This window comes from Notolepis coatsorum (genome assembly GCF_963971535.1).
Source record: "Notolepis coatsorum genome assembly, chromosome: 7".
Taxonomy (NCBI): domain Eukaryota; kingdom Metazoa; phylum Chordata; class Actinopteri; order Aulopiformes; family Paralepididae; genus Notolepis; species Notolepis coatsorum.
In genome coordinates, this window is record NC_140171.1 from 150311609 (window position 1) to 150334528 (window position 22920).

General features: G+C 45.6%; 1 protein-coding gene across 1 annotated transcript in view; it reads right to left on the reverse strand.

Annotated features, from left to right (window-relative positions):
• The window catches only part of LOC311231807 (uncharacterized protein), a gene marked incomplete at its 3' end in the record, with an annotated part of 34946 nt that extends 13283 nt beyond the window's left edge, over positions 1-21663 (reverse strand). The window contains exons 1-5 of the mRNA XM_084318431.1: positions 21539-21663; positions 16091-16216; positions 12357-12519; positions 11464-11637; positions 5046-5748 (exon numbers count right to left, since the gene is read on the reverse strand). Of these exons, the coding sequence (XP_084174557.1) occupies positions 5046-5748; positions 11464-11637; positions 12357-12519; positions 16091-16216; positions 21539-21562 (1190 nt within the window). The 5' untranslated portion in view covers positions 21563-21663. The remainder of the gene's footprint in view (positions 1-5045; positions 5749-11463; positions 11638-12356; positions 12520-16090; positions 16217-21538) is intronic.
• Between the last annotated feature and the right edge of the window lie 1257 nt (positions 21664-22920).

A 22920-nucleotide genomic window follows, 5' to 3' on the forward strand; every position in this document is an offset into this window, starting at 1 on the left:
AGAGAGAGAGAGAGAGAGAGAGAGAGAGAGAGAGAGAGAGAGAGAGAGAGAGAGAGAGAGAGAGAGAGAAAGATAGAGAAGAAGGAGAGAGAGATAGAGAAGGAGAAGGAGAGAGAGTGAGAGATAAAGTAGAGAGAGAGTGAGAGATAGAGAAGGAGGAGAGTGAGATAGAGAAGGAGAGGAGAGAGAGTGAGAGATAGAGAAGAAGGAGAGAGAGTGAGAGATAGAGAAGGAGAGGGAGAGAGAGAGAAGGAGAAGGAGAGAGAGTGAGAGATAAGTAGAGAGAGAGAGAGATAAGTAGAGAGAGAGTGAGAGATAAGTAGAGAGAGAGAGAGATAAAGTAGAGAGAGTGAGAGATAAAGTAGAGAGAGAGAGATAAAGTAGAGAGAGAGTGAGAGATAGAGAAGGAGAGAGAGTGAGAGATAGAGAAGGAGAAGGAGAGAGAGTGAGAGATAGAGAAGGAGAGGGAGAGAGAAGAGAGAGAGAGAGAGAGAGAGAGAGAGAGAGAGAGAGAGAGAGAGAGAGAGAGAAAGATAGAGAGAAGGAGAGAGAGATAGAGAAGGAGAAGGAGAGAGAGTGAGAGATAAAGTAGAGAGAGAGTGAGAGATAGAGAAGGAGGAGAGTGAGATAGAGAAGGAGAGGAGAGAGAGTGAGAGATAGAGAAGGAGAGAGAGTGAGAGATAGAGAGGAGAGGGAGAGAGAGAGAAGGAGAAGGAGAGAGAGTGAGAGATAAAGTAGAGAGAGAGAGAGATAAAGTAGAGAGAGAGTGAGAGATAAGTAGAGAGAGAGAGAGATAAGTAGAGAGAGTGAGAGATAAGTAGAGAGAGAGAGATAAGTAGAGAGAGAGTGAGAGATAGAGAAGGAGAGAGAGTGAGAGATAGAGAGGAGAATGAGAGAGAGTGAGAGATAGAGAAGGAGAGGGAGAGAGAGAGTGGTGTAAGGCAGCTGTAAACAGTGAAGGCAGTAGGCAGGTATAAATAGTCACCAGAGTTGGTACAGTAGGGGTAACAGAGCCTAGGGTATAGGCCATGTAGTTCAGAGTTCATACAGTATGGGGGGGTTACTGTATGGTTACTGTCATCGTGGTACAGAAAGAGGACAGCTGAGAGAAGAAGAAGCAGTTCCTGAGTCTGCTTGAATATCTTGAGGAACAGATGTCTGTGGTTGGGGTGAGAGGGGTCCTTCCTCAGACACCGCACGTGATGGATAGTCATTACATTTGATGATGTAACAGAGCCAGTAGATTTGAATTTCAGTTTCTCATGAATAATTCAGGGTTGGGGGGGGGGGGGGGGGGGGCATTAACCGTTTCCGCCCGTGCTGTCCGTCGGCGGACCGCAAATGACATCTGGTCATAAATCAATATCTCCAGATTGTTCTACAAAAGTAGCGTTTTTATTTCAAACACGAGAGGCGACCATTTTGGAAAACCTTGAATCATGGGAATTGTATTTTTTTCCGGACATTTTGCGGACATCCATAGCTCTGGATCTGCGTTGGAATTTTTCAAAACTACACTTCCTGAAAGGATATATTCTATGGGGTTCAAGGTTCATAGTTCTGTATGCATTTTTTTAATAACTCTTATTATTCGGGATAATATACCACAAAACGTACGTTATTGACAAATATTGAAATGCAGTTAGTTTCTCTTCCCTACAATTAGATCTGAAATTTGTTTCAAAACGGTTGCACGCTGGTGAAAATAAAAAGTACAGTCGATTTCATTATCTGTTCTTATGCACGCCTGGTGATACTAAATCCAAATTAAACTCGGCCATTTGAAAGATAATATATGTATATATATAAATGTGCGAATTGGCTATAATAAGGTAATTTATAAGCATACATTCTATATTTGCATTGGTCCGGATGGGAGAATTCAGTACTGTATCTACAGAACCTTCTAGGGGTGTAACGATGCGACCTCACAACGATTCGATTAGATTGCGATTATTCAGGCAACGATTCAATGCATCATGAAATCTCTTCATTTGACCACGATTCGATTAGATTTGATTTGATTAGATACATTTTTCGATAAATTTTCTATCAGTTAATTCCCCAATAAAAGGTCATTAAAAACAATAAAAAACGAAAAAATGTTGTTGACATTTAGATATACAACATTTAGACAACACTTTAAACATCAAACATATAGCAGTACAATGACATGGGCTTGAATCTCTATGCTAAGGCTGTGCTCAGCAGCCCAGACCCCCCTAAGAGGGACCCCCCCCCTCCCGCCATCCACCCCTAGAAACCGGGCTCCCCCACATCCCAGGTCCGTCCCACGTGGGGCCGAGCACTTTGGGCCAGGCTCAGTAGAGGGGTGTTACTCCCCCCCACCGAGCCAAGCCCGCTACCTCCCATGTCACCAAGCACCCCACCCCACGCACAACGAACCCACAACCCACGAGACCCCACTCTCCCGGGCCAAACCGCGGAAACGATGGCCCCCCCCCGTCATCCAGCCCCCTGAGTTAAGCCCGTAGAACTCCCCCATATCCCAGGCCGATGCGCGCGGAACTGGGCCCCCCAGCGACACGGGTTCCTTGAATTAATTGGGCCAGGCCCAGTAGAGGAGAGGGACAGATTCTCCCCCCACCAAGCCAGCCCGCTACCTCCCGTGCCACCGAGAGCCCCACCCCACGCCCACCGACCCCGCAACATATAGGACCCCACTGGGCAAAGCTCAGCCACTCTGACCCCCACAGAGAAACCCCTCCCTCCCGCCCTCCTCCCCGAGAAACAGAACACCCCCATATCCTGGTCCACCATGCGCAGAGCCGAGCACCCAGAGCCCCCACCCGCCCCCGTACCGACCACCAGCCCCCGGCCCACGAGAACCCCAAGCCCAGGCCCGCAGAAGGCCTAAGCACCACGCCTCAATGGTCCCCCGACCCCCCGCGACCCCCAGCACAGTGCCCCCCCATCCCGGTGACCATAGCGCCCGGGCCACGGCGGCCGAGGGCCCCAGGAAACCCCACCCCCCATACCGATCCCACAACGCGTAAGGCCCCCCCTCCCCCAGGTCGAACCGCCGGAACGATGGCCCCTCCCCCTGGCATTCTCCCCCACTGAACTCAGCCTGCCCACCTCTGTACCTCCCATGTCACCGATATCACTATATACATTTATGAAAAAATACCACTGACATCACAATAAGAAAATTTTTTATGAAGATAAAATAAGCCATTAGCACTCTTTCCACCGTTGGCGGTTTTGAGGGGAATCAGCTCTCCTGTTGAAGAAGCCCCCCCCCCCCTAGTGACGAAGATACCCCCCGAAGGAGATTCTCCAAGCCCCTCTTCATGTCCAACATTTTGAATTCTTGTCCTTCACAATTGTCCATGTGCAATTTTTTTTTTTTTTATCCACTTTTTCTCCCATTTTCTATTTTTCTCCCATCCCAATTTCGTATCATCCAATTCAACCCTCCCCTGTCTCAAACGCTGTGTCATGCCTCCCACAAGCCGGCTGCAATGTGGACTAAGTCATACATAGCACGAGTCCCCTCCGATACTCGAGGTAACAGCAGTCGCATCTTTTCACCTGCGCGGCGCGATCTTTCAGCGTCAGGGGTCTGCGCTTTGGAGGGGCGCCGCCCCCATCGCTTCCTGATTCTACTGCGCAGGCGCACCAACCGACCTGTAGGAGTCGCTGTCCACAACGCCCGATCCCCACCCATCAGTTTCCCACCCCCTAATACTGCCAATGTGTATTAGTACGGACGACCAGCTAAACTGAAAGCAATGTGGAGCACTGGGCTCGAACAGGCGAACACAGCGTCTCCAGTATTCGTGGTGAGCGCCTTGCCCACTGCACCACGTAGCCGCCCTGTCCATGTGCACATTTAAAGCAACTGCTATTCTAACATAACTCAAAAAAAAATTAACTAAAGACAATTGGCACTTCCTAGGTAATTCTTTTTAACACCGTTTAATCCCCGTTGGCGGGCTGGAGGGGTAAGGCTCTCCTGGAGAGGGCCCCTCCTATAACGACGGAGATTCCCCAATGGGGATTCTCCAATGCCCCTATTATTATCCAACATTTTCTTTGAATTTGTATCTTTCATAGTTGTAGTGGCCAAAATCCTAACAGGTTTGTCCTATAACCTATTAGAATATTCCTTTCTTGGCCACTTGTAGGGCTGGGAAGCAGTGTCAGACTCGCAGTCGCAGAACAGAAACCACTGCACGTTTTTGTTGTTCCTTTTGCTCTTTTAATGGTCCAGCAAGAACAAAATATGAAAACAATATCGTACATAAAAATAAAACAAGAGATCCTAATAATCTCAATAACAAAAAGGTTGCGTCTGCGTTGCGTGTCAATGACAGTATTGCTGCTGCCTGCTGCTCTCCCGTCACACGCCGCACCTGTGGCTTATAGCGTTAGCCCCGCCCCATTCACCTGAGCAAAGCGCCCCACTCACTGCAACAGAGAAATGTATTAATACAGGTTCAGAATTAATCAAAACAAATAAGCTTGAATGCGGCTCTTACACCGGCCCCTAATTGTTCTCTAGGAATCAATTACTCAAACTAAATAAAGAGAGCAAATATATTAATTTAGAAAAATATAGTATATACATTACATCCCTTTTTGGCTGTTGAAAGAAGACCTGTTATTCTTCAATCTCCAGGAATGCGGCATAGCTTAGCTATGGGCCTATCAATAATGGATGTTTTCGTCTGGAGCTTCACTGCACGGGTCAGACCTCCTGCTTTTGGCTTGGTCTCCTGTACTCTGCCTAGTGGCCACGACCCCCGTGGAGCAGTTGGGTCAACTACCAGGACGACATCTCCAATGTTAAAGTTTTTTCTTTTTTTTTCCTCACTGTGCTCCATTTCGGTCTTCCTTGGAGTAGCAGAAGGTATTCTTGTGTCCTGGCGTAGAGGTCAGATCTCTCGCAGAAGATGGTTTGTAGGCCTTCATCCAGTATAGGATCGATCTTACTGTTCTTCTGCACTCTGAATGGAGCGGTTTCCAGCACTGCCATTTCCACTGGGAAGGATTGCTTTTGAACATAGGTGATGACTGACCTCTCTGCCTGTGAGAGGTCTTCCACTGTGAGGAGCTGTCCACCAAGTGTGGTCCTGAAAGCGCCTAGCTCAGTGCTCACCTTTTGGCTGCTCGAGTGGGTGTGGCTGTGACCTGGGGAAAGCTCTTTGCGCTTTTTGACGGTCAACATCAGAGCATTCTTCCTAGTGTGCTCGTTACCAATGTACTTGAATACTGTTTGGCTATCCGTCCAGAAGACTGAGGGGTTTAAGTCCATGTGTAGTTCTTTCCTCAGCATTTTGTCCACCTTCACCAACAGTGTTGCGGCTGCCAACTCCAGTTGCAGTACTGTGATGTGCTTTAAAGGAAGGACTCTGGATTTTTTCTTTTTGGGGCGGTACACCCCATGGTGTGGTATGTACCTTTTGTGTCCAGATGACTGTGTCAGCTTTTCCTGTGGGACTTCCTCTGAGTTGTTCTCAAAGATGTTGTTGAGGAATGCAACATATTCCTGCTTGTAGTGCTGGTCCCGGTTCATCTTCCTTTTTAAGCCCTGCTTAGGCATGCTGACATTGGCTTTCCTGAAAGGCAACTTTAGACTGTAGTGCCCATTTTGTAGGGTAGCCTCACTGGCTATTTTCAAAAACATTTTGTCCTCAACTGACATCTCTGGCTTTTCCTCAGATGACACTTCGTTGAAGTCCTGGTTATACTGTGACACTGGGAGCCCTTCCAAACTTGTGGCTGATATCATATTCACAGTCACTGGGACAATGGACAGCACATTCTTTAGTTCTCCGGCCCCTATGTGACCACATAACTCTGCTGTGGTTCTGCCTGCTACACCAGAGGGCTGTTCAGTCTGATTAGCTGGACCATGTCTCATATAGATGTGCAGGGCACTTGGGTGTGGCTGATGCTGTTCGTAAATGTCATCTTCTGGCTGAGCATCGGGCCAACTGTGAGCATTACCATCATTAACATTGAAAAAGGGCAAGTGATGTGCTCCTGCCTTGCTCCTAACAGCTGGAGCGCCTATATCATATGGATGAATTGAAACATCTGGCTTTGAATATACCAGCGCGGTAGCTGCTGCTTCAGCCCGTGCAGGGCGGCACCTTTTTAATTCAATGTCTTTAAGATAGTCAATTTTGGCTGTGCTGGCTGCTATTTCACCTTGTAATTCTAATGTTTCTCTCTTTTTTTTTAACATTTGTTCCTGTTCTTCAATGGCATGTTTTTCTTGTAACATAGAAGCTTTAGCCAATAAGTATTGTCTCTCTGCCTCCGCGTTGATGCGTAATGTTGAGGAAGAGGAGGAGTGGTGGGAGGAAGAGTGAGACCTCGTTGAGCGTGTGTCTGCCATCCTATTTGGATCGCAGTCTTCGTTTCGGGCTGCGGCACTGCAGATATACCCTACTCCTTGTCTCGATGCGCGCAGCTGCGCCTCATCCATGTCATTAACGGGCGTCTGAACTCGCCATTTTAATTCAGAATAAACAAACAAATGAATCCAAAAGGTCTTCAACAGTGGCTGGTTATTTCATTATCCTTGTCTTTCTCAATTGTTTGTTTGGTTACAGCCGCACGCCAGGCCGGCGTTTCCTTGGCTGCTCTTTTTATCCATGATATATCACCAGCACAAAATAAAATATTCACTGTCCATAAACATCGTTATCAGAGGCAAACGTCCGTTTAGTAATAATCCATGCATTTATTCCAAACGAATAATTATTCATGTGGCGTTGGTTTTTGCAAACACATACCTCAATTATTTGTTTGTATGCTTGTTTACAGCCGTCAGGCCGGCGTTTCCTCTGTTTGTAGCCGCGCGTCGGGCCGGCGCTTTTCGTTCCTTTGGACCCGTTTGATCCTCCAATAATCCTTTTTCGTTCCTTCGGATCCCTTTGATCCTCCAATAATCCGTGCTCTTCAATCACAGCATGTCATTGACTTGATGTAGTGGCCAAAATCCTAACAGGTTTGTCCTATAACCTATTAGAATATTCCTTTCTTGGCCACTTGTAGGGCTGGGAAGCAGTGTCAGACTCGCAGTCGCAGAACAGAAACCACTGCACGTTTTTGTTGTTCCTTTTGCTCTTTTAATGGTCCAGCAAGAACAAAATATGAAAACAATATCGTACATAAAAATAAAACAAGAGATCCTAATAATCTCAATAACAAAAAGGTTGCGTCTGCGTTGCGTGTCAATGACAGTATTGCTGCTGCCTGCTGCTCTCCCGTCACACGCCGCACCTGTGGATTATAGCGTTAGCCCCGCCCCATTCACCTGAGCAAAGCGCCCCACTCACTGCAACAGAGAAATGTATTAATACAGGTTCAGAATTAATCAAAACAAATAAGCTTGAATGCGGCTCTTACAATAGTACAGTTCCAGAGCTCCCGGTCAGGTCTCCGAATGTGTTTCCCCATGTTCCCTGTCGTCTTAGTTGTGTGTCATGTGTGCCAGTGTCCACAGTCCAGTCCAGTACGTGTTATTTATATTATATGTCCCGAATCAAGTCCCAATTTCCCCAACTAACGTGTTTACCTTGTCTGTATTCCCAGTGGTCTGTGCGCCATCTGCAGTGTGTCTCGAATCATAACATCCATTCACTATCAAACAATATGCCTATGTGGTATTGAATCTTGGTCGGTGTGTATGACCTCAGTGCTCGAGTTTGGTGTGTGAGATCTCGTTATTTGAATCCTGGTTGGTCCGGCCGATCTCGGTGCTCGAATCCCGGTTGGTGTGTGTGGCCTCCGTGCTCGCATCTTGGCCGGTCCGGGCGATCCCCACGCTTGCACCTCGGATGGTCCGGTCCACCTCGGTGCCCGAGTTCTGGCCGGTCCGGCTGCATCCAGCGTCTCCCCGTCCCTCTTTTGGGGGTCGGGATTTCTTTTGAATTAGCCTCCATGCTCCTCTGAATATTCTGTATTGCATCGAGTCCAGTCTGCGTGTTGGTTTGCATGTCAGCATCGTTAGCATTCTGTATTGCTTCTAGCCTGATCCGGATGCTAGCTTGCATATTCATCGTGTTAGCTTCCATGTTAGCTTGTAGCTCCGTCTCCAGCCTCGCTGTGGTCCAACGCCATTGCCAGCCTGTATCACTTGCTGCGTCATCTCCTCGTGTTGTACCTTTCCCTTCGTCGTATTTTCTTTGTCAGGGTCATTCTTCTCTCACTTCTCCTCGAGTTTTGTGCACTGGGTCTTGTCATCGTTCTTTTATCTTCGAGTTGTTACTTTTTATCGTGTTTTATAACTTTTTATTACCTTTCTTGAATTTTGGACCGGGAGCTCTGTTCTGCAGCTGCTCATCCGCTCCTCGCTAGGGTTGGGCATCGTTTGGATTTGAACTATTCCGGTTCCAAAGTTAGGAACCGGTTCCTATTAGAACCGGTTTTCGGTGCCCAACCCTACTCCTCGCCAAACTGGAAGTCCCCAAAAGTTTTTTATTTTTATTTCGATTAATTTCTATTATAATCTATTCTTTACCTTTTCTCCTTATTTTTCTATTTTTCTCCCATCCCAATTTCGTGTTGCCAATTCTCCCCTCCCCTGTGTTGAACTTTGCTAGACTATGCCTCCCACTGGTCGGCTGTAGTGAGGATAGAAGCCTTGCATCTTTTCACCAGACAGCGCGGTCTCTCAGTGGCGAGGAGTAACGCGTGGGAGGCTCACGCTGCCCCCGATACATCCTGACTCTGCTGTACAGGCGTCACCCAACCGACCTGTAGGAGTCGCTGTCCACAACGTCCAATCCCCACCCATTGACTTTCCACCCGCTACCTCTGCCAATTGAGATAGTATGACGACTGGCCCAAGCCGCAGGCAATGCTGACTCCGGGAGTCGAGACCGCAGCCTCTTGCATTGGTGACGAGCGCAATCTCCGCTACGCCACCCAGTCGCCAATTATAATCGATTCTAATATTCAAATCGATGCATCGATTCTAACACATTAGAATCGATGCATTTCGATTAATCGATGCATCGTTACACCCCTAGAACCTTCTGTTTAATCATCTTCCCTTTATTCATTTCCTTAGATTTATTGTACACATGATCTCAAGAAGGTACTGAACGAGATCAGTGGCAGTTTTTAATGTTTGGTCATTATTAGCATGGTGTTATTCACTGTCAAAGATGCAAAGAAAAATCATAATTCATATTCTCCTTTCTTTTATCACAATTTAAGCAAGCCTAGTAACAGATACAATATGTCTGACACTGAGAATAAATTCACTGAGATCCATAGATGTCCCTAGATACCAAGAATATGCAAATGGACCTTGTAGAAGTGGAGCAATATTCCATTTACTTAGGTATGTATTTTAGGCGGATTTTCAGAAAATAGGCTCCGGGCTTAACAGGTTAAAGGAATATCTTATCTTAATCTCCCCCTGACCAACCTGTCTCTGAACAACAGTCAACTAGTCAGCTAGTCAACTAGTCAACTAGTCAGCCAGTCAGCCAGTCAACTAGTCAACTAGTCAGCCAGTCACAGTCAGCCAGTCAACTAGTCAACTAGTCAGCCAGTCAGCCAATCAACTAATCAACTAGTCAGCCAGTCAGCCAGTCAATTAGTCAGCCAGTCAGCCAGTCAATTAGTCAGCCAGTCACCCAGTCAACTAGTCAGCCAGTCAACTAGTCAGCCAGTCACAGTCAGCCAGTCAACTAGTCAACTAGTCAGCCAGTCAGCCAATCAACTAATCAACTAGTCAGCCAGTCAGCCAGTCAACTAGTCAGCCAGTCAGCCAGTCAATTAGTCAGCCAGTCAACTAGTCAACTAGTCAGCCAGTCAACTAGTCAGCCAGTCACCCAGTCAACTAGTCAGCCAGTCAGCCAGTCAGCCAGTCAACTAGTCAACTATTCAGCCAGTCAGCCAGTCAACTAGTCAACTAGTCAGCCAGTCAGCCAGTCAACTAGTCAACTAGTCAACTAGTCAGCCAGTCAGCCAGTCAACTAGTTAACTAGTCAGCCAGTCAACTAGTCAGCCAGTCAACCAACTAGTCAGCCAGTCAACCAACAATCATGGCTATCGGCATAGGAAAGAGAGGGTAGCATATTTATTTATTATTCTTTTATCTTCAACTGTATATGCATATTGTATCTTAATGTTTTATGATGTTGTTTTATGTTGATGTTTTATGATGTTGTTTTATGTTGATGTATGTCCTGTTTTTTAATACCAGGGACCATGATGGAAATAAGTAGTTGCATTTTATCATGTTTTTATCCCTTGGATGATGTCTCTAATCCACAATAAAATCAATCAATCAACTAGTCAGCCAGTCAACCAACCAGTCAGCCAGTCAACCAACTAGTCAGCCAGTCAACCAGTCAGCCAACCAGTCAGCCAGTCAGCCAGTCAACCAACTAGTCAGCCAGTCAACCAACCAGTCAGCCAGTCAACCAACTAGTCAGCCAGTCAACCAGTCAGCCAGTCAACCAACCAGTCAACCAGTCAACCAACCAGTCAGCCAGTCAACCAACTAGTCAGCCAGTCAACCAGTCAGCCAGTCAACCAACTAGTCAGCCAGTCAACCAACTAGTCAGCCAGTCAACCAACCAGTCAGCCAGTCAACTAGTCAACTATTCAGCCAGTCAGCCAGTCAACTAGTCAACTAGTCAGCCAGTCAGCCAGTCAACTAGTCAACTAGTCAACTAGTCAGCCAGTCAGCCAGTCAACTAGTTAACTAGTCAGCCAGTCAACTAGTCAGCCAGTCAACCAACTAGTCAGCCAGTCAACCAACAATCATGGCTATCGGCATAGGAAAGAGAGGGTAGCATATTTATTTATTATTCTTTTATCTTCAACTGTATATGCATATTGTATCTTAATGTTTTATGATGTTGTTTTATGTTGATGTTTTATGATGTTGTTTTATGTTGATGTATGTCCTGTTTTTTAATACCAGGGACCATGATGGAAATAAGTAGTTGCATTTTATCATGTTTTTATCCCTTGGATGATGTCTCTAATCCACAATAAAATCAATCAATCAACTAGTCAGCCAGTCAACCAACCAGTCAGCCAGTCAACCAACTAGTCAGCCAGTCAACCAGTCAGCCAGTCAACCAACCAGTCAGCCAGTCAGCCAGTCAACCAACTAGTCAGCCAGTCAACCAACCAGTCAGCCAGTCAACCAACTAGTCAGCCAGTCAACCAGTCAGCCAGTCAACCAACCAGTCAACCAGTCAACCAACCAGTCAGCCAGTCAACCAACTAGTCAGCCAGTCAACCAGTCAGCCAGTCAACCAACTAGTCAGCCAGTCAACCAACTAGTCAGCCAGTCAACCAACTAGTCAGCCAGTCAACTAGTCAGCCAGTCAACTAGTCAGGCAGTCTGTTTGTAATGTTTAACAGCTGATACATAAACGACCACTTGTGCGTTGCTTGTGTTGCTTAGCAACAGAAAGAGGATGTGGTTCTGTGAACGGGCTTTAGTGTTCTAACTGAGAGCCAGACTGACCCGGTATTCACTGTTGGCTGCAGTGGGGACCCACAGGTTGTTGGGGACTCCCATCCTGCGGTAGTCTGCCGACAGGTCCAGGAAGCTCCAGGACTCCTCCCTCTCCGCCTTGTTTACGTTAGGGTTGAATGACAGGCAGTACAACTCACTGTACTTTTCTGAAGAGAGGGGAAGAGAGGAGAGGGGAGGAGGGAAAAGATGAGATGAGATGAGAGGAGAGGAGAGGAGAGGAGAGGAGAGGAGAGGAGAGGAGAGGAGAGGAGAGGAGAGGAGAGGAGAGGAGAGGAGAGGAGAGGAGAGGAGAGGAGAGGAGAGAGCAAGGGAGGAGAGGGGAGGAGGGAGGAGAGGAGAGGAAGAGAGGAGAAGGGAGGAGATGAGATGAGAGGGGAGGAGGGAGGAGATGAGAGGAGGAGAGGAGAGAGGAGGAGGGGAGGAGAGAGGAGAGGAAGAGAGGAGAGAGGAGAGAGGAGAGGATGGAGAGGAGAGGAGGAGAGGAGAGGGAGGAGAGGAGAGGGGAGGAGGGGTGAGGAGAGGAGAGGGGAGGAGGGGAAGAGAGGAGAGAGAGGAGAGGGGAGAAGATGAGAGAGGGGGAGAGAAGAGAGAAGAGGGGAGAAGAGAGGAGAGGAGAGAGGAGATGAGAGAGGAGGAGATAAGAGGAGATGAGAGAAGAGGAAAAAGGAGGGGAGGAGAGGAGGAGGAGAGAAGAGAGGATGAGAGGAGAGAAGAAGAGAAAGGAGGAGAGAGAGGAGGAGAGGGGGATGAGAGGTAAAACATTGCTCTCTTTCTCATTTGTATTGTACATTTCATATAAGATGACAAATCAATGTGCTTTACATAAAGCAAACCACATCAATATACAAAACACACACACACACACCTGGTCGAGACAATCTGGCCAGTGATGTGTGGACATCTATACAGTCTCTCTCCTGGGGGATGAGCAGCTGGATGACCCGGAAGTTCTTACAGCGCAGGACCAGCTGGCTTCCTGTGGGCGTGGTGGGCGGTCTCTCGGCGCTGCTCACCATGCTGTGTAGCAGCTGAGACACACAGAGAGACACACACATCACTGAGCTATTCTATATGTGTGAGGACATTCTATCAACTTTAACCCTTTCAACTTTAACCCAATGTGTGTATTGTTCGGTTATTGGGATGCGCAAAAAAATACGCACATACCCAGAGAGGCAGTAACTAAGTTAGCCGCGAGCTAAGCTACCTAACGTTAGCCGCGAGCTAACCGTGGAAACGCTCACAGCGAAGTGACTCCACGACATCAGTTCCATTAGTGGGGAAGGGGGGGGGGGGGGGGGGGGGGGGGGGGATATTGACGAGGCTTGACAACAGAGGAACTGGTGTCGTGGAATCACTTCGCTGTGAGCGTTTACAGGGTTAGCTCGCGGCTACCTAATGTTAGCCACGCGCTAGGCTAACATTAGGGGTATATTGACGAGTCATTAGCTTGTAGACTAACGATGAGTCAGTCATTAGCTTGTAGACTCTAACGATGAGTCAGTCATTAGCTTGTAGACTCTAACGATGACTCAGTCATTAGCTTGTAGACTAACGATGAGTCAGTCATTAGCTTGTAGACTCTAACGATGAGTCAGTCATTAGCTTGTAGACTCTAACGATGAGTCAGTCATTAGCTTGTAGACTCTAACGATGTGTCAGTCATTAGCTTGTAGACTTAATGATGTGTCAGTCATTAGCTTGTAGACTAACGATGTTGTCAGTCATTAGCTTGTAGACTTAATGATGTGTCAGTCATTAGCTTGTAGACTAACGATGAGTCAGTCATTAGCTTGTAGACTAACGATGAGTCAGTCATTAGCTTGTAGACTAACGATGAGTCAGTCATTAGCTTGTAGACTAACGATGTGTCAGTCATTAGCTTGTAGACTAACGATGTGTCAGTCATTAGCTTGTAGACTCTAACGATGTCTCAGTCATTAGCTTGTAGACTAACAATGTGTCAGTCATTAGCTTGTAGACTAACGATGTGTCAGTCATTAGCTTGTAGACTCTAACGATGTGTCAGTCATTAGCTTGTAGACTAACGATGAGTCAGTCATTAGCTTGTAGACTAACGATGAGTCAGTCATTAGCTTGTAGACTCTAACGATGAGTCAGTCATTAGCTTATAGACTAACGATGAGTCAGTCATTAGATTGTAGACTAACGATGAGTCAGTCATTAGCTTGTAGACTCTAACGATGTGTCAGTCATTAGCTTGTAGACTTAATGATGTGTCAGTCATTAGCTTGTAGACTAACGATGTTGTCAGTCATTAGCTTGTAGACTAACGATGAGTAAGTCATTAGCTTGTAGACTAACGATGTCTCAGTCATTAGCTTGTAGACTAACGATGTTGTCAGTCATTAGCTTGTAGACTAACGATGAGTAAGTCATTAGCTTGTAGACTAACGATGTGTCAGTCATAAGCTTGTAGACTCTAACGATGTGTCAGTCATTAGCTTGTAGACTCTAACGATGAGTCAGTCATTAGCTTGTAGACTAACGATGAGTCAGTCATTAGCTTGTAGACTAACGATGAGTCAGTCATTAGCTTGTAGACTCTAACGATGTGTCAGTCATTAGCTTGTAGACTCTAACGATGAGTCAGTCATTAGCTTGTAGACTCTAACGATGTGTCAGTCATTAGCTTGTAGACTTAATGATGTGTCAGTCATTAGCTTGTAGACTAACGATGTTGTCAGTCATTAGCTTGTAGACTAACGATGAGTAAGTCATTAGCTTGTAGACTAACGATGTCTAAGTCATTAGCTTGTAGACTCTAACGATGTGTCAGTCATAAGCTTGTAGACTCTAACGATGAGTCAGTCATTAGCTTGTAGACTAACGATGAGTCAATCATTAGCTTGTAGACTAACGATGAGTCAGTCATTAGCTTGTAGACTAACGATGTGTCAGTCATTAGCTTGTAGACTAACGATGTTGTCAGTCATTAGCTTGTAGACTAACGATGTGTCAGTCATTAGCTTGTAGACTAACGATGTGTCAGTCATTAGCTTGTAGACTCTAACGATGTGTAGACTCTAACGATGTGTCAGTCATTAGCTTGTAGACTAATGATGAGTCAGTCATTAGCTTGTAGACTAACGATGTGTCAGTCATTAGCTTGTAGACTAACGATGTGTCAGTCATTAGCTTGTAGACTAACGATGTTGTCAGTCATTAGCTTGTAGACTAACGATGTGTCAGTCATTAGCTTGTAGACTAACGATGTGTCAGTCATTAGCTTGTAGACTAACGATGCGTCAGTCATTAGCTTGTAGACTAATGATGCGTCAGTCATTATCTTGTGTTTTATTTTTTTATTATTTTTTAAACAAACATATAAACAAACATGACAACACACGATAAGATATACAAGCATTATTAACAGTGCACATCCAATGAAATCACCATATAGTTAAATGTCTTATACAGGATATACCCTTAATACCTGTTATCTAATACCCTACACACATATGCTCCAGCTCGTACCCCCCCCCTCCCGGACCCCCCATTGGATAATCCATCCATTATCCCACGCTCCTAACCAGACACTACCATTATATGCTAGCTTTTATTATCTCCACCACTTCTAACCACATTTTCATTTTTGATTCATTGAGACCCAAAATTCTTGCTGTAGATATTTCTTGATAAATCACATCGAAATATGTAATAATCCAGACCTTTCGGCAAATTTTTTCCGGTTGGAACCATCGTGATGCTATCAGCTTTTTAGCCACTGTGATACCCGATAAAACCAATCTCTTTAGCTGTGGATGTACTGCATTCTCAAAATGCAGTACATTATCTTGTAGACTCTAACGATGGGTCAGTCATTAGCTTGTAGACTAATGATGCATCAGTCATTAGCTTGTAGACTTGAAGATCGTTTGGGATCGAAACGTTGTCCTTCAATAAACAAGTTATAGTTACAAGCTTAAGACGGCGAATATCTCAAAAAAAACAAAACCCTGTGTGCTTTGGACTGAATTGAACCCTGGGGTTTGTGACAAATCAGCAGGGGTGTAAAGCACTTATTTAAAACAGCCAATCAAATCCCCATCAATGGAAAATGAACCCGCCCATACCCATGCTGATTGGTCCTTGTGCAAGACTAGAAAGCGGGGGATCTTTGATTAAACATGTGATCACACGTTTAATTCTGCTATCAGAAGAATACTTTTACTTTTAACTTTTTATACTTAAGTACATTTAAAAGTAGAAACTTTTTTACTTTTACTCAAGTGTGTTTTTAGCCAGATACTCTGACTTTTACTTGAGTAAGATTTTGAGATGGTATCCATACTTTCACTTAAAGGAAAACTCCAACATTTTGGGAAATTAGCTTATTTGCCATCTACCCTGGAGTTAGACAAGAAGATACATACCTTTTTCTTCTCTGTGCATGCAGTAGGAGTAGGAAGACGCGCACCGTTAGCCTAGCTTAGCGTCAGTCACTGGAAGTAGGTTCCTCCATTAGCCTAGTTCCCAACGTCTTCCTACTCCTACTGCATGCACAGAGAAGAAAAATGTATGTATCTTCTTGTCTAACTCCAGGGTAGATTAGAACAGATGTAACCTTTGACCTACCCAGGTCTCCCTGCGCGTCTCTGTGTTGCTCTCCACGAAGATGGTGTGCGTGGCGGAGAGGTAGAGGGTCCCAACGCTCGGCTTCCTCTGCCCAGACGACCGGTCCAGCAGACGCACGTTCTCCACCTGGCGGAGGAGACGCGGCACATTATACATCGAGGAACCATTTACTTTAACTGCTCTCACTGCCACCCGGCAGAAGGTTAACACTTTGATCGCCATGGGTTAAATTCATAATTTACCATCCCTCGCCATCTCTATTTGTCTATGGAGAAGTTCCCCTTCTTTGCAGGGCTATAACTTTTTTAATTCTATTGCTAAATTGCCATTATTATGGCCCATTCAATGTCCTATATGTATTGTTCAGGGTGTAGCAACGTTAAACTTTTTCATTCACATATTCATACTAAAATATGGTCTAAAGTATAAGTATGTTTTTATCGTTGTCTGCAGCTTTCTTCAGAACGTGATTTATAGCCCTAAATGCATTATATTGATGATCAAATACAGTTTGGTAGGAATCTGTGCGAGATAAAAAATGTCAACTGGATGTAGGCCTGCCACGATAACAAATTTTGCTGGGCGATTAATTGCCCCCGAAAATATCGCGATAAGCGATATTATTGCGACCGGTTAAAAAAAAATTTGAGAAATTTATTTCCCAAAACTTTTATTTTGAAGCCCACCGCTCCGTCTTTTCCGGTTTAAGACTTTTATTTTGAAGCCCACCGACCGGACCGGAAGTAATGTTGCGATTATCCTAGCCGACAACTTGTCTCGTCTGGTTGTGTTTTTTAGTTTTAACGTTAGCTACTAACGTTAGATGCAGCTACTACAGGCAATCAACGATGAGGACGCGTCAAAGCCGTATATAATAGAATAGCTGTGGTGCGTAGGCACTGCAGCACGACTCGAAAACGACCCGTTATAATAAATTAATTCATGTTTAACTTGTCCCCGTCTCCAGTGCTTTGACTAGCCCCACCCGTTCATTGTAAACAATGATGCATGTAATTGTATTAACGTTATTCTGTGTTATTCTAACGTTACACTACAAATAACGCTACTTGGTTAAAAGGAGCAACACTATTGAGAAATGTAGGTAAGCTAAATATGTGGCGTTGCTACTGCCCCACGGAGCAGTAGCAATATGAATTGCTACTGAATTGAAAATGGGGGACCCTGATGGAAACAAGACAAACGTCTTTCTCAGGTCTGCATCCCCTTAACAATTGTATGTATTGAGCCGTACTGTATTGTACCCATTCTGCAATCTGTTAAATAAAGTTTTCATTCATTCATTCATTCATTCATTCCCGTGCTGTGCTCTGTAGTAACGCCAGCGGCCAACCCACACGGAGAGTGACTGACAAGGGGCACTGGTTCCGCCTCATTAAAACAAACGCGCAAATAGCAATTAATCGCGCCCGTCAAAATCATTGCATTCATTTTAATTATCGCGGCAATTAATCGATTTATTGCTTATCGCGGCAGGCCTAACTGGATGTGCTTCTAGGAGTTACTACATATCATCTGATGATGACCGGATGGGCGGGGGATCGTTTATAATTCCGTGGGCAGCGTTAGATGATTCATCCAGAGTGGGTCATATGTTCATCATAGTAGTTTATATGGAACACGTTAGAATATAACGCTGAATCTTACCGTAGCTTCCTCGCACCGCTGGCAGATGAGCGTGGAACAGATTTTTTTCTATTATGGGATGGAGAAATGCCCGATCCATTTCCAGGTTGTATAATAGTATATACGTCCAAATCATGTTGTTTTTTCGAGTTATTTGCACCGATCGATGTTCACTGTGTCAAGACGGAGTCTCTCTAACGATAGCGAGTGCCCGGACCACATATGGATGAGCACTACCGGTTCAAAGGGTCATTTCCGGTTGGCGATCTGCCGATCGGCCACCAGATGGCGCTCTTGAACCGCTAGAGAGTTGAGTGGAGCTTTGCAGTGTGTCTCAGGGCTCCGGAGGGGAAATATGATTTCGATCACAGATTTTTGAAATATTGACATCAAAGACAAGTTACGGCGTCTTCGGCAGAATGAGCATGGCTAGGAATGCCGTCTTAACTCGTCATCGGCGATCATAGTGTTAACCCTTTACTATCACACGACCGACGGCGACCGTCGATTGTGTTGATAGTAAAGGGTTAACCTTCTGCCGGGTGGCAGTGAAAGGGTTAATACCTCGCCTCGTAATACACAGCCCGGCTACATGCTTCCCCACTAGCTTCACACGAACGTCAACATCCGGTCCGTCACTCTTCTACAGTACCTCCCGGGGGAAACAGTGGTGCCCCTGAGACTATAACTAGAGCGATACACAAAACCCCAGAACATTACAATATGTTTGGCATGTGTACTGTATATATTATATATGGCGTATGTGTGTGTGCGTGTGTCCACACACAGGTCCGAGTCCACTACCAAGATCTGTTTGTTTTCATCATTCATTGAAAACTAACATAAAAAACACTGATACAATTTTATTTTTTATTTTGTGTATCTCTAAAAATGTTGTGGACTTGTGGCACCTTATTTTTTCATTTAAACATTACTACATGCCGTACATGGACACCTAATACACAGTGTGAGTTGTTTTGGTCTATTCAAACTTAAATGAAAAATAAAGTGCCACAACATTTTGAGGAAATGAAAGGAAATGGTGTGCAAACAAAATATTTAGAGATATTTCAATTTCATACCATCGTTTCTCAAACAAATTATTTGTTGTATCCGTGTGTATTTATGACATTCTTGAACAACAAATACCACATGAGTAAAACAATTTTAGTTTTGTCATGGATGTGGAAATCGAGTGCACCATTGCACCCTATACCATTGCAAGTTACCCATCTCTACAAATACGGCGATTTTCTCGATGGCTCTCTCTTGTGCACAAAGCTCTGCTTAAACTGGTTCCCTCGTACCTAAGTGTGCTTCTGTGCACGAAGCAATATAAGTATGCCCTTCGTTCTCAAGCTGCTCTAACACTGGAAGTTCCCCATATGAGAACTGAATTGGGAAAAAGGGCTTTGCTGCTCCTTCATTTTGGAACAAGATACAGGAGGACCTAAAATTACCAGGACTGGTCACCCTCGGAGAATTCAAAGCCATTTTAAAATCCTACGAACTCAGTTCCCTCGGACAGTGCAACTGTGTTTGATCATTTGCCGTTTGATAACTTGCCTGAAATTGGAGCTTGATGTAAATGTTTAATCTGTATTTTATTGTGATGTTCTTTTTTATGTTGAAACTTTCTGCTGCCTTGCTTGGCCAGATCGCTCTTGAAAAAGAGATTTTAATCTCAATGATGCTTATCTGGTTAAATAAAGGATTTGATTTGATTGATTGATTGTGTGTGTCTCTCTCTGTGTCTGTGTGTCTCTGTGTGTGTGTGTGTGTGTGTGGCTCTCTCTGTGTCTGTGTGTCTCTGTGTGTGTGTGTCTCTCTCGCGTCTATACTTTCCGTAGCCACATTTCTGGCAAGACGCTCTCTGATTGGCCAACGCCTGTTTCTACATGGTTAAGCTTAGGCACTCTTTCGAAGTTGGTTAAGGTTAGAGTTTGTCTTAGAGCGTGACGGCAAGTTCTTTCGACGGTTAAGCTTAGGCACTCTTTCGAAGTTGGTTAAGGTTAGTTTGTCTTAGAGCATGGTGATAGAACGCCAGGTAGTTTGCAGGCTGTTCGACGCGGAAATGGGCAAAGACACAGCTCGTCACGCGATTGGGCAACAGTGGCCAATCAGAGAGCGTCTGCCAGAAATGCGGCTATGGAGAGTATAGACGCGTCTCTCTCTCTCTGTGTCTGTGTGTGTCTCTCTCTGTGTCTCTGTGTGTGAATGAATGAATGAATGAATGAATGAATGAATGAATGAATGAATAAAAACTTTATTTAACAGATTTCAGAATGAGTACAATACAGTACGGCTCAATACACACAATTGTTTTTTGTTTTTGATCCACTTTTTCTCCCATTTTCTATATTTTCTCCCATGCCAATTTTGTATCATCCAATTCAACCCTCCCCTGTCACGGACGCTGTTTCTTGCCTCCCACAAGCCGGCTGCAATGTGGACTAAGTCATACATACTGTAGCACAAGTCCCCTCCGGTACTTGAGGTAACAGCAGTCGCATCTTTTCACCTGCGCAGCGCGATCTCTCAGTGGCGAGGAGTAACGCGTGGGAGGCTCACGCTGCCCCCGACACTTCCTGATTCTACTGCGCAGGCGCACCAACCGACCTGTAGGAGTCGCTGTCCACAACGCCCGATCCCCACCCATCAGTTTCCCACCCCCTAATACGGCCAATGTGTATTAGTATGGACGACCAGCTAAACTGAAAGCAAATGTGGAGCGCTGGGCTCGAACAGGCGAGCCCAGCGTCTCCGCATTCGTGGCGAGCGCCTTGCCCACTACGCCACGTAGCCGCACCAATACACACAATTGTTAAGGGGATGCAGACCAGAGAAAGACGTTTGTCTTGTTTACATCAGCCCCATTTTTGTGTGTGTGTGTGTGTCTCTCTCTCTCTCTCTGCTTTAGGAAAGTGTTGCATGCTCTACAGACTGACCTGCATGGTGTGTACATATGGGAATTCATATAATGGGTGGCATCCCCCTTTAATCCTACAGACCTGTCTTTGTTGTATTATGCACATTACATTGACTAATAATACATGACGTGTGTGTGTGTGTGTGTGTGTGTGTGTGTGTGTGTGTGTGTGTGTGTGTGTGTGTGTGTGTGTGTGTGTGTATTATAGATGTACATGTAACTGCCTGTGTCCATGCTGTATAACAGCTCCTCTGGGGCCTGGTGTTGACTACAGCTCTTAGATGATGATGATGATGATCATCAGTAGTATCTTGCCACACAGGGCCTGTCTCTCTGCCACGGGCAGGGGGGGGGGGGGGGTGAATGAATGAATGAAAACTTTATTTAACAGATTGCAGAATGGGGTACAATACAGTACGGCTCAATACACACAATATTTAAGGGGATGCAGACCAGAGAAAGACGTTTGTCTTGTTTACATCAGGGTCCCCCATTTTCAATGCATAGTGACATTTATGACATACTCAACATACATGACACCATGGTGGTAGCAGGGGGGGCAGCACTGTGCAGCGTCATGGCTGCTCCTATGAGGCTCGTTGTATATATAGGGCGGCTGTACATTAAAATAGTCATACATTTGCCTATTTGTAACAGAATTGAATAGCTCGATTTGAGCAGCAGTACGACGTCACGTCAGAGAGTTGCTGCACCACGGATCACCATATTATACTGTAGTATAATAACAACGGAGAGGTCGTGAGGACACGATGTACTGTACTGTACATGATGACAGGATGAGAGAGGAGGATGAAGAAGGACGGGTGGTGGACAGTCAGTCAGACACCATGACGGAGAGCCTACTGTAACTGTACCTTCGGGGTCCGGATGTGCTCCATCACTGAGCCAAGATGGAGACAGTGGAGGAATAGTAATCCGACGATCCCTGTGGTGTCTCTCTCTATCTCTATACCGTCAACAACATCATGATAGCAGCGTAGCCGAAGTGTAGTTGTATACCATGGTTTGGTTTCTCTCTCTCTCTCTGTGTGTGTGTCTCAGGTGTCTCTCTCTCTAGGCTGGAGAAGAGACGCCTCCCATCCCATAATAACAGGAGACTAGAGCTACTCCCAACAACATGCAGTACCGAGCGTGTTTAGCTAAGGATTATCTCGCGCATGCGCACACCCATATGTCTCTCTCTGTCTGTATGTGTCTCTCTTCCCCTCCCTCTCTCCCTCTCTGTATGTGTGTCTCTCTTCCTCTCTCCCTCTCTCTCTCTCTCTCTGTATGTGTGTCTCTCTTCCCCTCCCTCTCTCCCTCTCTCTCTCTGTATGTGTGTCTCTCTTCCCCTCCCTCTCTCTCTGTATGTATGTGTCTCTCTTCCCCTCCCTCTCTCTCTCTCTGTATGTATGTCTCTCTTCCTCTCTCCCTCTCTCTCTCTCTGTATGTGTCTCTCTTCCCCTCCCTCTCTCTCTGTATGTATGTGTCTCTCTTCCCCTCCCTCTCTCTCTGTATGTATGTGTCTCTCTTCCCCTCCCTCTCTCTCTGTATGTATGTGTCTCTCTTCCCCTCCCTTTCTCTCTCTCTGTATGTATGTGTCTCTCTTCCCCTCCCTCTCTCTCTCTCTCTCTCTCTCTCTCTCTCTCTCTCTGTATGTATGTGTCTCTCTTCCCCTCCCTCTCTCTCTCTGTATGTGTGTCTCTCTTCCCCTCCCTCCCTCCCTCTCTCCCTCTCTGTATGTATGTGTCTCTCTTCCCCTCCCTCTCTCTCTGTATGTGTGTGTCTCTCTTCCCCTCCCTCTCTCTATGTGTGTGTCTCTCTTCCCCTCCCTCTCTCCCGCTCTCCCTCTCTCTATGTATGTGTCTCTCTTCCCCTCCCTCTCTCTCTGTATGTGTGTGTCTCTCTTCCCCTCCCTCTCTCTCTCTCTGTATGTGTGTCTCTCTTCCCCTCCCTCTCTCTCTCTGTATGTGTGTGTCTCTCTTCCCCTCCCTCCCTCTCTCTATGTGTGTGTCTCTCTTCCCCTCCCTCCCTCTCTCCCTCTCTGTATGTATGTGTCTCTCTTCCCCTCTCTCTCTCTCTCTCTCTCTCTCTCTCTCTCTCTCTCTCTCTCTCTCTCTCTCTCTCTCTATCTCTCTCTCTCTCTATCTCCAGGTTGAGCTACATAGGCTGCACAGATATAATTTAAATGGTTCTATTATATTATATTCTTCCAAAGTAAATGTAAAAAGGCCATCGCTCTTGTAAATGTCCAAAC